Below are 13801 nucleotides of genomic sequence, written 5' to 3'. Positions count from 1 at the left end.
AATAATAGAAAACCAATGCAAAATTTTGTTTACAATTCCAAATGTCATAGCTAACAATATCAAGAAGTTGTGATATTTATATAGATTTTTAGAAAATCTATTTAAAAAAGTGTTTGGTCATGACAAACAGCAATAATGAAAGGAAAAGATTATAAGTTTATATCTCTCCTCCTGCAATAGGAGAAATGCAATATTAGAAGTAAAATGCACTGATATTATTAGAATGACCAATATTATTAATATAGTAACACAGTAATAATAGAAAACCAATGCACAATTTTGTTAACATTTCAAAACGTCATAGCTAACAATATCAAGAAGTTGTGATATTTATATAGATTTTTAGAAAATCTATTTAACAAAACTATTTACAAAAAATAATAGCAGTAACATGACCCATCATCGATGTTGTTAGTGTGACTATAAGACTTCAATAGTCACCCAAACTTATAATTAAATATTGTAGTAATCTCATAAGAATCGTTAGAAAAAAATATCGTCATTTCCTTTACTTCCACTGCTTTGGACATCAGTTAGAATACCAAAGCACTCAAAAGTTTCCAAAATGTCAGTTACAGTGAAACATGGATAACTCAAACTTCACGAGACCGAGCAAAAGTGTTTGAGTTATCAGAGCGTTCAAGTTATCAGAGCACAGTCACAAGTTAATGTATTTATCAGTAGATACATATACAAACTACATGTATATATAAAACTAAAGTATAGGTTGCTTGTTGTAAGTTAAAGGGCATCTGATGTAGAGTTTTAAAGTATTTATCAGAAAGTATAGATATTTTTATACACTTGAGATTTGTGTGTTGTTTTAGGTGATGTGACTGCCAGAACTTTTTCAGATTAAAATTGGCAAAACCTAATCGTGGTTAAAACGCTCAGAAGACTTTTTTTTTCTGAGTGTTTTACTCGAGATCAATTTTGCCAATTTTAATCTTAAAACGTCTGGTCAGTCACATCACCTAAAACTGCAAACAAATCTCAGTCCAATAGAAAAATATCTATTCTTTCAGATAATTTTTAAAACTGGACATAAGTAAACAATTATGACCAATGCAAAAAAGCATGCTTTACATCTGATCAGTTGCTTCATTTAAAAAACTTATCGAGTGTAGTCTGTGACAAGGTATTTTTTTGACAAAGACCAACAGTGTGACTTAATGTAGAAATAGATTTTAAACAGTTATTATAGTCCTTAAAAACTTGTTAGCCTTTTCTAACAAAATTGGCCCATCGATAGGTACGCCTTCACTACGCAATTGTCTAAACCGAGTCAATAATACACCATCCAAATCATCGTGCGACGTTGAACAATCTCTTAGCCTTGATGAATTTTGGTCACATAACGATCTTATTCTTTCTTTTTGTTTAATCCATGTTGACACTGTACTTTTTGGAAGATTTTCTCTTTTTGATAATGCTGATAGCTTTTGTCTTGCTTCGAATTCCTCGAGTACTTTAAGTTTGTCAGAAGGTTTCCACTCTTTTTTTGCTTGCGTGATGCCATCGTAAAGCCGATGTCTGTTGTAGCAGATGTCAAGACACGAGCCTATTTGTGGCATTTTATCTTTATGTATCCGCATATAATCACTGTTACAATATGTATTTTGCATGCTGTGTCTATCTTTATTAAATTTTTATCGCTAATACCTTCTAACGTTTATAGTTTGGCCGTAACTATGCGAACGTCTTAGCGACCCTATTAATAATATTTATACGATTTCTTTTTCGGTTCCATTATACGGTACGGGGGAAATTATATGTACACTATACGCGTATAAAAAGCACTTTCGTTAAGAAAGCAGAGTAGTCTCAGCTCCGCGACTAGTGGAAACTCCTTCGAAATAAATTGAACGGAAACCACGTTTGTGAATTCGGCAAAAAACTGTTCGAGTTAACGGTGCCGAGGTCGAGTTATATAAAGCCATTTATCATTGCGTGGAAACGGACCAAGCAAATCCATTCGAGTTAACCATGTGTTCGATATATCCGAGGGCGAGTTATCCATGTTTCACTGTACTTTGAAATCGGCAAAAAAGAAACGATTTCTGTACTTCTACGTTAGTTACAGAAACCTTCGGCAATTCGACAATGCTATAGACTGGTGAAATGTGCACGTTATTTTTTCGTGAAATGTGCACGACTTAATGGTTCTATTCTCTGTCGCTCAACGTTTCGTTTGCCGGTCTTAATTTTGATAAAAGTAAGGCTTTGCCAATTTTAATAAAGATTTTTGGCCGAATTAATCTGTCTATTTATGTATAATCCGATCAGATGGGTTAGTTTTAAGATATTTCGGTAACCTTTCAAAGACTTGGTAACATATTTAAATAGGTTTATATGTGTTTTGTATCGTAATTATACTTTAACGACTTTACAAAAAATGGTTAAATTTGTTGATGAGATTTCGATGCAAGGGTTTGCGATGTTGTTGATGAATAATTTTTGTAAGTTGTGTGCACATGCATTTATCATAAAAAATCTCAAACTTCGCTCCGCTCGTTTGGTCATGGGATTATATATATATGTATACCTATATATATTATATATACATGTGCTATATATAGGTGCTTACCACCGACAAATATCTAAGGTTGGCAATCTTCACCAAACATATATGTGGCTGAACAAAGGAAACGTAACGGCCAATACAGAGTCAATTCTCATGGCAGCCCAGGAGCAAGTGCTCCCAACAAGGCAACTCCAAACAAAAATCTATCACACTAGAGACGATCCTAGATGCAGACTGTGCAAAGATGCACCTGAGACCATCCAACACATCATCAGTGGATGCAAGCAGCTAGCAGGAAACGCATACACTGAGCGGCGTAATCATGTCGCAGGTGTTGTGTATAAAAGTCTATGTGATGAGTTTGGCCTTAATAAACCACAACACTGGTGGGAAGCTCCTGGTAAGGTCAATGAAAATGACCGCGCTAAGATCCTTTGAGACTTCTATACATCCGGACTGACAAGCATGTCCTAACAAACCAACCAGATATAGAGGTGGTGGACAAGGAGAACAAGAGGGCTACTATAATAGATATAGCAGTACCCAATGACTACAATATAACCAGCAAAGAAAAAGAAAAGGTAGAGAAATATCTCCCTCTTGGAGAAGAGATTGAAAAATGCTGGGATGTAAGAACAACTGTAATTCCAGTAGTCATTGGGGCACTGGGCGCAATAACACCGGCGCATAAAATGTGGCTTGCTCAAATACCGACAGCAATCAACTCAGGTGAGTTGCAGAAAAGTGCGCTATTGGGAACAGCTAAAATCTTGAGGCGAGTGCTTAAACTCCCAGGTCTCTGGTAGGAGACCCGAGTTAGAGCAGAAATTACCACCCATACAAGTTAACCAGAGTGAGGAAACAATTTTATATATATACATGTATATTATCCCACGACCAAACGAACGGATGCGATGTTTGAGAGTTTTTATGATAAATGCATGTGCACACAACTTACGAAAATTATTCATCAACAATGAGACAAAGCCTTGTCTCGAAATCTTATCAACAAATTTAACCATTGTTTGTAGAGTCGTTAAAGTATAATAACGATACAAAACACATATAAGGCTATTTAAATATATTACCAAGTCTTTGTATACCATCGGTATTATCTTAAAACTTACCCATCTGATCGGATTATACAAATAGACAATTTAATTTGACTGAAATTCTTCACAAAACGCTTGACAAGCTTGGTTTAATAAATGTTAAGACCGAAAATTGAAACGCCGAGCGACAGAGAATAGAACGATTAAGTCGTGCGCATTTCACGGAAAAATAACGTGCGCATTTCACCAGTCTATAGCATTGTCGAATTGCCGAAGGTTTCTGTAATTAACCTAGGAGTACTGAAATCATTTCATTTCATGAAAGTAAAGGAAATGACGATGACTTTTTTTTAACGATCCTTATGAGGTTATTACAATAGTTAATTATAAGTTTGGATGACTACAGAACAATGACTACGTAGTACAGATTTTCTAAAAATCTATATAAATATCACAACTTCTTGATATTGCTAGCTATGACGTTTTGAAATGTAAACAAAATTGTGCATTGGTTTTACATTATTACTATATTAATAATATTGGTTATTCTAATAATATCAGTGCATTTTACTTCTAATATTGGCCAATATTGCATTTCTCCTATTGCAGGGGGAGAGATACAAACATATAATCTTTTCCTTTCATTATTGCTATTTGTGGTATATAATAACACCCAGTACATTACAGCTACCATTGCAGTTATGCTATTGCACTGCAGTGCCATTTGACTGCTAATATTGCATTTCTCAACCATCAGTACCCTTCCTTTTTTTCCAATATCTCTTTGGTCATGGGTTGTATGACAGTGGAATTTCTAGTATATATATATTATATACATATATATTATATATATATATATTATATATATATATATAATATAAAGGCTTTTCATATTAACCAGATAATATTCATTTTTAGCAATTTGAACAGCTTTCTTGACTTTGAACTACAATGGTGAGTCTATTTGCCTTTTTTCCTTGTTTGCATGTCAGCTACTTGTGACTACGTGTCAGCTACTTGTGACTACATGTCAGCTACTTGTGACTACATGTCAGCTACTTGTGACTACATGTCAGCTACTTGTGACCTACCAAATAACTATTCGTGTATTTTGTAATATCTTGCATGATTACAGTACACATAGTACAGCTTAGCAACAACATGCTTGCTAGTAACTTCCAAAATCTGTTAATGTCTGCTTTGAAACAACCTTATGGCTATATATGCCATCAATTGCATAGAGTTGCATATCATAGAGCTACATATCATCGAGCTACTTATCATAGATCTACTTATCATAGAGGCACTTATCATAGAGTTGTAAAACCTACCGAATGTCGAACAGCTATGTCTTTCCGTATAATAAACCAGCTCAGAACACCGGTTGTTCCCGACTTGCGAACACCGACAAGGTTAAGATTGCCAAGGCACTTGAGTTCAGCTCTGCTAGCAAAAAAGTAACAATGTATCATTGTATGGGAACTCCTGAGACTTGAGATGTTTGCTGAGAACTCTGACAAGTAATATCACAATCGCTTTTACCGCTGAAGTAGTATATAGTATATAGCAGTATAGTGATTTGTAGTATAACATATAGTAGTAGAGTACATAGTAGTCGAGTATATAGTAGTAGAGTATATAGTAGTAGAGTATATAGTAGTACAGTATATAGTAGTGCAGTATATAGTAGTAGAGTATATAGTAGTAGAGTACATAGTAGTACAGTATATAGTAGTACAGTATATAGTAGCAGAGTATAGAATATATAGAAGTAGAGTATATAGTAGTAGAGTACATAGTAGTAGTGTATATAGTAGTAGTGTATATAGTAGTAGTGTATATAGTAGTAGAGTATATAGTAGTGTTGGTACATAGTAGTGTTGGTACATAGAAGTATTGGTACATATAGTATTGGTACGTATAGCATCGGTACATAATAGTATTGACACATAGTTGCCAAAACTGTGTTTATGAGTGTGTGCGTGTGTATGAGTGTGTGCGTGCGCTTGCGTGTGTACATGTGCGGGTGTGCATATGTGTGTTTGTACATGCATGTGTGTGCACGTGTGTGTGTATGGGTGCGTGCATGTGTAGGGTGTGTGTATGCGTGTGTGGACGCGTGTGTTTGCATGTGTACACTTGGGTACGCGTGTGTGTGTGCATGTGTGTATATGCATGTATGTACGTGTGCATGCATGGGTAGGTGCGGGTGTAGTGTGTGTAGGTGTGCGTGTTTGCGGCGTGTATGCGTAGGCCTCTTGTGTGAGTATTTTGCTGTGTTAACAGTTATGCATTACCGCATATGCACTGTGCAATCCACCAGCTCACCAAAAATATTTGGTTTCAGTACCCCATTTGGCTTTGGACAGCCAGCCTCTTTTAAACACCAACTTAGTGCATACATTCCGGACAATTTTCCTCAATGAACACATTTAAGACATACTGGGCTTACTGCCAGTTGGTCTCTAATGATATGTAGTAGGCCTAGTGTCTAGTAATCAAGCTACTCGTATTCTCACCTAAGTTAGTTTAACAGGCTACAGTCTATGACAGTTGTAGACTATTGCTAGATTTCAATCATAAGAATAAGAATTTCTACTTAAAGAATACTTTCCTAATTTGAATATTGACTAGTTTGTATACTTAGTGACTGCGCTACTACATGTTAGTAAGATGTATAAAGGCAATAATCTAAGAAATCGAAAACTTCCCTGATACGAAGAAGAATATATGCCAACCTTTTAGCTGTAGTGTCTTCATATGACACGGGCTCCTGGCACACCTCTCCTTCTTTACACTCTCCCCAGCAGTGAGCTTTGTATTCTTTTAAGTAGTGCGGTTTAAGACAGTGTGAAATGTCACTGTATATCATCTATGGAGAATAACCTCTTACAGCTGAAAAGCTATGTTTGAGTTTGTGATAATAATAGGGTAGCTAGCTCCCTATCTACTGACTAGCTAGTGAGTATTTGTTGCTGTTGACAGGAGCACAGACCAAGTTGCAGCGTTACGCGTCTTTATTCTGTCAGTTTCTTTACAACTACAGCTATCATCATCAAACTTTCGCCTGATTTGAGCATTTTAACCATGATCAACTCTTTGTTGAATTTAATAGTAAAACATCCTGGCAGTCAGACCACCACAAACATCAAAAACTATCGCAATTGATGGAAATATACGGACTCTTTTAAAGAAAATCAACTAAAACTTTGCATAAGTTTATCGTTAACAACCACTCTAGGTGCTGTTAACTCTATTATAGTCACTTTATGATATCTACTGACCACTCTAGGTGCTGCACTCTATTATAGTCACTTTATGATATCTACTGACCACTCTAGGTGCTGTTAACTCTATCATAGTCACTTTATGATATCTACTGACCACTCTAGGTGCTGCACTCTATCATAGTCACTTTATGATATCTACTGACCACTCTAGGTGCTGCACTCTATCATAGTCACTTTATGATATCTACTGACCACTCTAGGTGCTGCACTCTATCATAGTCACCTTATGATATCTACTGACGACTCTAGGTGCTGCACTCTATCATAGTCACTTTATGATATCTACTGACGACTCTAGGTGCTGCACTCTATCATAGTCACTTTATGATATCTACTGATATATTCCCGACAACATATAAGAAAAATATAAAATGCATGAGTTATTTATTGATGTAACTATACCAATTTAATCAATGCAAGGATTGCTATAAGATATGAGAATCATGTGTAACTACATTAACTATTTGTTTGCCACTCTGGCTTAAGAGGCTGGACAATAAATGAAGAACTCGAGATTAACGCATTAAATAGTTTAAAATGTGGCTGCTGTTCTTACAAGTCAATAGCCTCAAACACTTACTAACAGCTTTGGGCTGGCTAGCACCGGGCTAGCACATCGGTTAGTCAGCATCTAAAGGATTGGCTACCCAGCAACCAGATTATATAGCCACCGCTTAGCTAAACAACACCGTACACTGGTCACTAGAAACTAGGTGAATGTGAATACGCCGGATGGGCGTAAATGCACACATATAGAATTATGTTTATGTCTGTGGCGGCCTTTACTATCAGCAACATATGACAGGTGTTTTGATTGCTCTATGCCGATGTAGAGGGTGAAATCAATGATATACAGCCCCCCCCATGGGGGGCTGTATATCATTGGTGAAATGAGACAGCCTAAACAAGTCGTAGCATTCTAGAGAACTGACAAGTGTTAGGGTGGTTGGTATTGAACTAAATGGGCTAAATAGCTGATTCTTTATTCAAAGTTGGGTCAAATGGCTTGATAGCTAATTAGATCTTATCTTGCAATAAGAGATATAGCGACTATTTGAAGAGTGCACAAGCTAATTAATTTTGGGTAATAAAATGAGATTGAAGCGAATAAGATGTTAATTATATGAAACAGTTGAAGAAAAGCTTAAAAGAGCAAAAAGAGGGCTTCCTATTGCGATAGAACTTACCTCAGGCTTCGTATTATAATTAACAGCAGTATAGCTCCCAGAATAAGAGAAGTGTAGAAAACTCCAAATAGCTATTAAGAACACCACGAAGAGAGTGAAAACGTTCCATTTTAGCAATTTCATCTTGTACTGCTTCTCAGATCCGTTTCAGCCTCGCCTCAACAAAAGGGGAGCTGGTTCTTCTCTACAACAATGATAATGCTATTTTTTCCAGCTTTAACAGCTCAGTGAGCATAAAAATGCCGTAACAAGAATACATTGAAAATACTCATCGCCCTTCTGGCTAACGCTCAACGATCTTGAGCTTGATCTCAGTCAAATGAAACTAGATCGATTAATATGCCTGAACTCTAGCTACAAAATTGACAACATTAAAGATGAACTTACACAAAATTTTAGTTGATTTCGCCAAAAAGGATCGGTATTTTTTCATCATTTGCGATTGATTTTGACGTTTGAGGTGATGTGACTGGCTGAATGTTTAATGATTAAAGTCAGAGAAACTTTATTGCAAGGAAGACATTCCGACCAATCAGAAGTGCGATTTTGGTCGCAAAAAACTGATAGAATAGAGACGCGTATCGCTCAGTGTTTGGGGGATATGGTTGTTATGGGGGTACTCTACGTTGACAGGTAGGCGAGACGACTCTCGGGCCAGCGGCCCGCCCGCGAAATTTTTTTTCCAAACAGGTTTACATACGGCAGTGAAATCTTGGCTCGTGATTGGTCGGTCAGGTACAATGGCAGTAGCTCAATACCTGGTAAATTTCTGAGTAGTTTTTGTAGGGGTGGGGCTTAATCCGGATGCGCAGAGGTTACGCCTTCATTAAGCGAAGAGGTTTTAAGCCACTGCGAACGTTTAGTTAGTGAGAAATTGAGTTAGTAATCTTTTTGTTTTGTTTAACAAAATAAAACATGCATTTTTTAAGCAAATCTTTAGTTAAAAATACGAGATCTTTCATCAAAATACTATAACGTATTTACATAGCTGTTTATCGTAGTTTTTTCGTGTTGTAATGGGTGAATATGGAGAAATTATGTGATGCATAACTAATCCGAATCCACACACAACATCAGTGTTGAATTTTCTTGTCATTTTAATCTATTTAGACTATTTTTAAATTGTGCACTTTTGCTTAGCTTGTGGGAACTAATTTGATTATTATTGATTCAGGTACTAGGGAGGTGTTAAGCGATTGTAAGCAATACTGATATTTACCAGCAAAAAATACTTATTTATTCTATAAGTCCAAAAATTAAAATACATGACCAACAAAATCCTTAACAATATTACTAGAAATTCCACTGTCATACAGCCCACGACCAAAGTGATATTGGAAAAAAAGAAAGGGTACTGATGGTTGAGAAATGCAATATTAGCAGTCAAATGGCACTGCAGTGCAATAGGATAACTGCAATGGTAGCTGTAATGTACTGGGTGTGGGTGTTATTATATACAACAAATAGCAATAATGAAAGGAAAATATTATATGTTTATATCTCTCCCCTGCAATAGGAGAAATGCAATATTGGCCAATATTAGAAGTAAAATGCACTGATATTATTAGAAAAACCAATATTATTAACATAGTAATAATATTGGTTATGTACTAACCAATGCACATTTTTGATTACATTTCAAAACGTCATAGCTAACAATATCACGAAGTTGTGATATTTATATAGATTTTTAGAAATTCTGTACTACGTAGTCATTGTTCTGTAGTCATCCAAACTTATAATTAGTTATTGTAATAATCTCATAAGAACCGTTAGAAAAAATATCATCGTCATTTTCTTTACTTACACTGCGTTGGACATCTGTTAGAATACCAAAGTACTCCAAATTGTCTAAAATGTCAGTTACTTTTAAATCGGCAAAAATGAAACGATTTCAGCACTTCTAACTTAATTACAGAAACCTTCGGCAATTCGACAATGCTATAGACTGGTGAAACGTGCACGTTATCTTTTTCGTGAAATGCGCACGACTTAATCGTTCTATTCTCTGTCGCTCGGCGTTTTAATTTCCGGTCTTAACTTTGATAAAAGTGAGGCTTAGCAAGTTTTAATAACAATTTTCGGCCAAATAAATCTGTCTATTTATGTATAATCCGATCAGATGGGTTAGTTTTAGGAATTTGCGGTAACCTTTCAAAGGCTTGGTAACATATTTAAATTGGTTTATATGCGTTTTGTATTATTATTATACTTAAACAACTTTACTGAAAAATAGTTAAATTTGTTGATAGGATTTCGTTACAAGGGTTTGGTGACGGCCGTTAACGGATAATTTTTTCGGGAGTTGTGTGCACATGTGCATTTATCATATAATCTCCTAAACCAATCGCTTCACTCGTGTTTGGTCGTGGGATTAATGACAAAAAGGGTATTAAGCTTGACCTGCTTGACACATACGTGCAACTATAAAAGTGGTTGATTAAATCATAAATAAATTAAAGAGGGGGTCCTATGAGTTCTTTCCCCCTCTCCCTCGGGTCTGGGATAGGAATAATTTGATGGCTATGGGTCTAACCAGATATGCCCAAAATGGTGGAGTTGGACCCTTCTTGCAGTCCAGTATCCAATTGTATGCTCTAGTTGTTGCCTTGAAGAAATTCCAGTGGTGAAATAAATGACGGCCTATTTCGGTTCTTCAAAAATTAAAGTAATTGAAATTCTATTGTTCATTTCAGAGCTCAAAAGGATCTTCACCTGCCAGCCTATCAAACTGTTATCAAAATTTTCCAAAACAGGTTGGCTGTTTCTGTGTCCCAAATCTTGGCTCCTGATTGGTCAGGTATAATACATCATCGTGAGACAATGATTGTGAAAAAGAAAGAAACAGAAGACATTAGTCTATCTTATCTTTACTGCAATTGCTACAAGCACCCACCTTTCCAACGACTAACTTTATTTAGATTTTGAACATGACAACACTCTGTAGGTATTCACTTGTCACTTTGCATATATATTTGTTATTTAAGCACAATAATGTGTGACCACGAAAAACTTTTTGGCTGTTGGCCAAAAAATATTTTCTTGCAGGTGGCATGATGATGTATTTTCTTGCTCCAATTTAAATAATGCATGTGACAATTGTTGTACATAATTGTTAGGAGCTCTCCCCCTACCTCTACAAGAACAGTGTAGCCAATTCTGGAAAATCAGAGGGCAGCACAAACAAAATATTTCGCAGGATGTATGTCTATTGGCATTGATAACGTTATACAGCATACGTTGTTTGAAAATTAGATGCGCAATGACAAAATGTCTTGTGATGGACTGCTGGAACAATGATAGGAAGCAGGTTGTTTTAGTCATCGGACGAATCTATCGTGATAAATACAGTCAAACATAGATAACTCAAACTTCACGGGACCGAGCGAAAGTGTTCGAATTATCAGAACGTTCAAGTTATCAGAGCACTGTCACAAGTCCATGTATTTACTTATTTATTAGTAGATACATGTACATATACAAACTATAATATAAATCAAAAGCACAAACGGCTTGTTTCAAATTAAATGCTTCTAATGTAAAGTTTAAAACGTTTTGATCAAAAGTATAGAGATTTTTCTATCACTTGAGATTGGTTTGTTGTTTGAGGGGATGTTATTGCCAGGACGTTTTTCAGATTGACATTGGCAAAACTTGATCGTTGTTGAAATGCTCAAAAGAAAAGACATCTTTTTCTTTTGAGCGTTTTACCCACGATCAATTTTGCCGATTTTTCTTGAAGTTTATGCAAAGATTACCTCACTTTACCTTGCTTCCGAAGGGCGATCGCTAATATAATATCGCTAATATAAGCGGATGTTTGGTATAAATCAAATTTCACCAAACCTTTAGAAAAGTCGTTGACAAAAATATTTTGCCGATGGTGGTAATAACGACGCTTATGAATTACGAAAAGTTGAGGTTTACCTCTATGGCTTGGAATAAAGAGATTTTCTAAAGCGCTAACAACCGTTTCTGTAGCCGTTGGAAAAAAACAGTTCGAGTTAACAGTGTTGAGTTCGAGTTATCTATAGCAATTTATCATTACGTGGGAACGGACCAAAGAAACCGTTCGAATTAACCATGTGTTCGAGCTATCCGTGGGCGAGTTATCCATGTTTCACTGTAGTTAGGTTAAATAATTTTTCCTTTATTTGATATAAAAAGAAAATATTGCACATAACTTAATTCCTACCATGTCAGCACCAAAGCTATAAAGAGCCTTTAACAAGCACAAATGAGAACAAAATAACATACCGTAGTAGAAAAGGACCACATATACATGTAGATATATGAAAATATGTGAATATGTGAATATAAGTCTGGGTGATTTAAAAAACATCAGTGTTGAAATCATGAATGTTGTATGTATGCGGGTATGTTTTAACTTGATCAATATATTCACTCAAAATTGAGCACAATACCAAGCTGAAACAGTTCGATTCTGGCTAATATGTATGGCGAACACTTTTTGCATATAAAAGTATTCCTGTCTAGAACAAGTTTGTTCTCTATGGCTGCAGAGGAACTGGCAATGTGGAGGAGGGCACGCCAGAGGCGTCCTCTGGCGTGCCCTCCCTCATTGCCAGTTCACCCACAGCTATAGGGAACAAACTTGCTCTACGCCTATCTAGATATTGTATGTATTATAAAGCCTCAGAAAACATTTTTACTCCTTCATTTCTTACTCCCTGCAAACTCATCTCGGAGATCTTTGATCTAAAAGCACGTGTATTTACATCTTCATGAACTTGTAAAGTACTGTGAATGCAGTATCCAAGTGGCATTATTTGTGACGATTTTTTGACTTTGACAGGAATATTATTTGTTAATTTTCATAAGACTATGTAATATTCGGCATCGCTAAGGCCCATCTTGGTCTTTTTGAAATTTTTCAGCCATGCCTGTCTGCGATGAAAGTCACAGAGCAATACTTGCACATCTTAGATGAATAGAAACATGCTGCATAGCAAAGGGCAATGGAAAAACAGGTTAATGGGGATGAACTTGCAGCATAAATCCCATGTACATGTAGGTATGTGGGTACGACCTCAAGCTAGAGAATGCTACTAAGAATCAACCAACTACTACTCAGAATGAATCACTTTAACAACATTTTTACACCCATAGATAAAGCAACGTGTATTGTATGTACACAATGTATCCCACGGTCAGACAAATTAAATGTCTTTATGATTTGCTACAAAATGATTGTTTCAAAATGCGGGGTTAGGCCCGCTTACATATCACTTGCACCTTCCCAATAGTAAAGCAAAAATGCTAACATTATGCAGTTGATGTTGCTTTGTTGATGGTATAATTATAATAGAAGAAAATAATGTTTCTACCTGGAAAAAATATTCCTCTAGTGCGGCTATTTCGGCCTGGGTAGTCCGTCATGAAAAACTTTGGCTTCCACAATGGGTTCCATTCCTTTATTCAGAGCCATACATATATGCTTCTTCATTTCCTGCTCCAGAATAAATGTTGCTACCATCTGTTATAAGTCACAAGTAAAAGTACGAATAAAGAGGTTGCTGCTTTCTATCACTTCACCTGAGGCAATACGGCAATGGTCATTACCTTTACCATACTTTCCAGGAAATGCAGACTGACTAAATGGAAAGTGATTGACCACGGACCAAAGATGTTTGTTGGTAAGGATGACTGTTAAAAGCTTGCTACATATTAATAGTAAACTGAAAAGACAGGGTGGGAGCACAATTTTTTAAAAATATTGCCTTTGCA

The 13801-nt window shown here is 36.1% G+C and overlaps 1 protein-coding gene across 4 annotated transcripts in view; it reads right to left on the bottom strand.

The window, feature by feature from the left end:
• Positions 1 to 8622, bottom strand: part of LOC137408262 (uncharacterized) — a 58212-nt gene extending 49590 nt beyond the window's left edge. For 3 of the 4 annotated variants that reach the window (XM_068094706.1, XM_068094708.1, XM_068094707.1), the window contains exons 1-4: positions 8441 to 8622; positions 8054 to 8237; positions 6315 to 6448; positions 4908 to 5019 (exon numbers count right to left, since the gene is read on the bottom strand). In XM_068094706.1, coding sequence (XP_067950807.1) covers positions 4908 to 5019; positions 6315 to 6448; positions 8054 to 8176 — 369 coding nt within the window. In that variant the 5' untranslated portion in view covers positions 8177 to 8237; positions 8441 to 8622. Of the gene's footprint in view, positions 1 to 4907; positions 5020 to 6314; positions 6449 to 8053; positions 8238 to 8436 lie in introns of all 4 variants that reach the window. The other variant, XM_068094709.1, reaches the window with a different exon arrangement.
• Between the last annotated feature and the right edge of the window lie 5179 nt (positions 8623 to 13801).

Source organism: Watersipora subatra, chromosome 11 (genome assembly GCF_963576615.1).
Source record: "Watersipora subatra chromosome 11, tzWatSuba1.1, whole genome shotgun sequence".
NCBI classification, from domain to species: domain Eukaryota; kingdom Metazoa; phylum Bryozoa; class Gymnolaemata; order Cheilostomatida; family Watersiporidae; genus Watersipora; species Watersipora subatra.
Note: the sequence above shows the minus strand (reverse complement) of the source record. Positions and strands in the feature narration are given on the sequence as shown.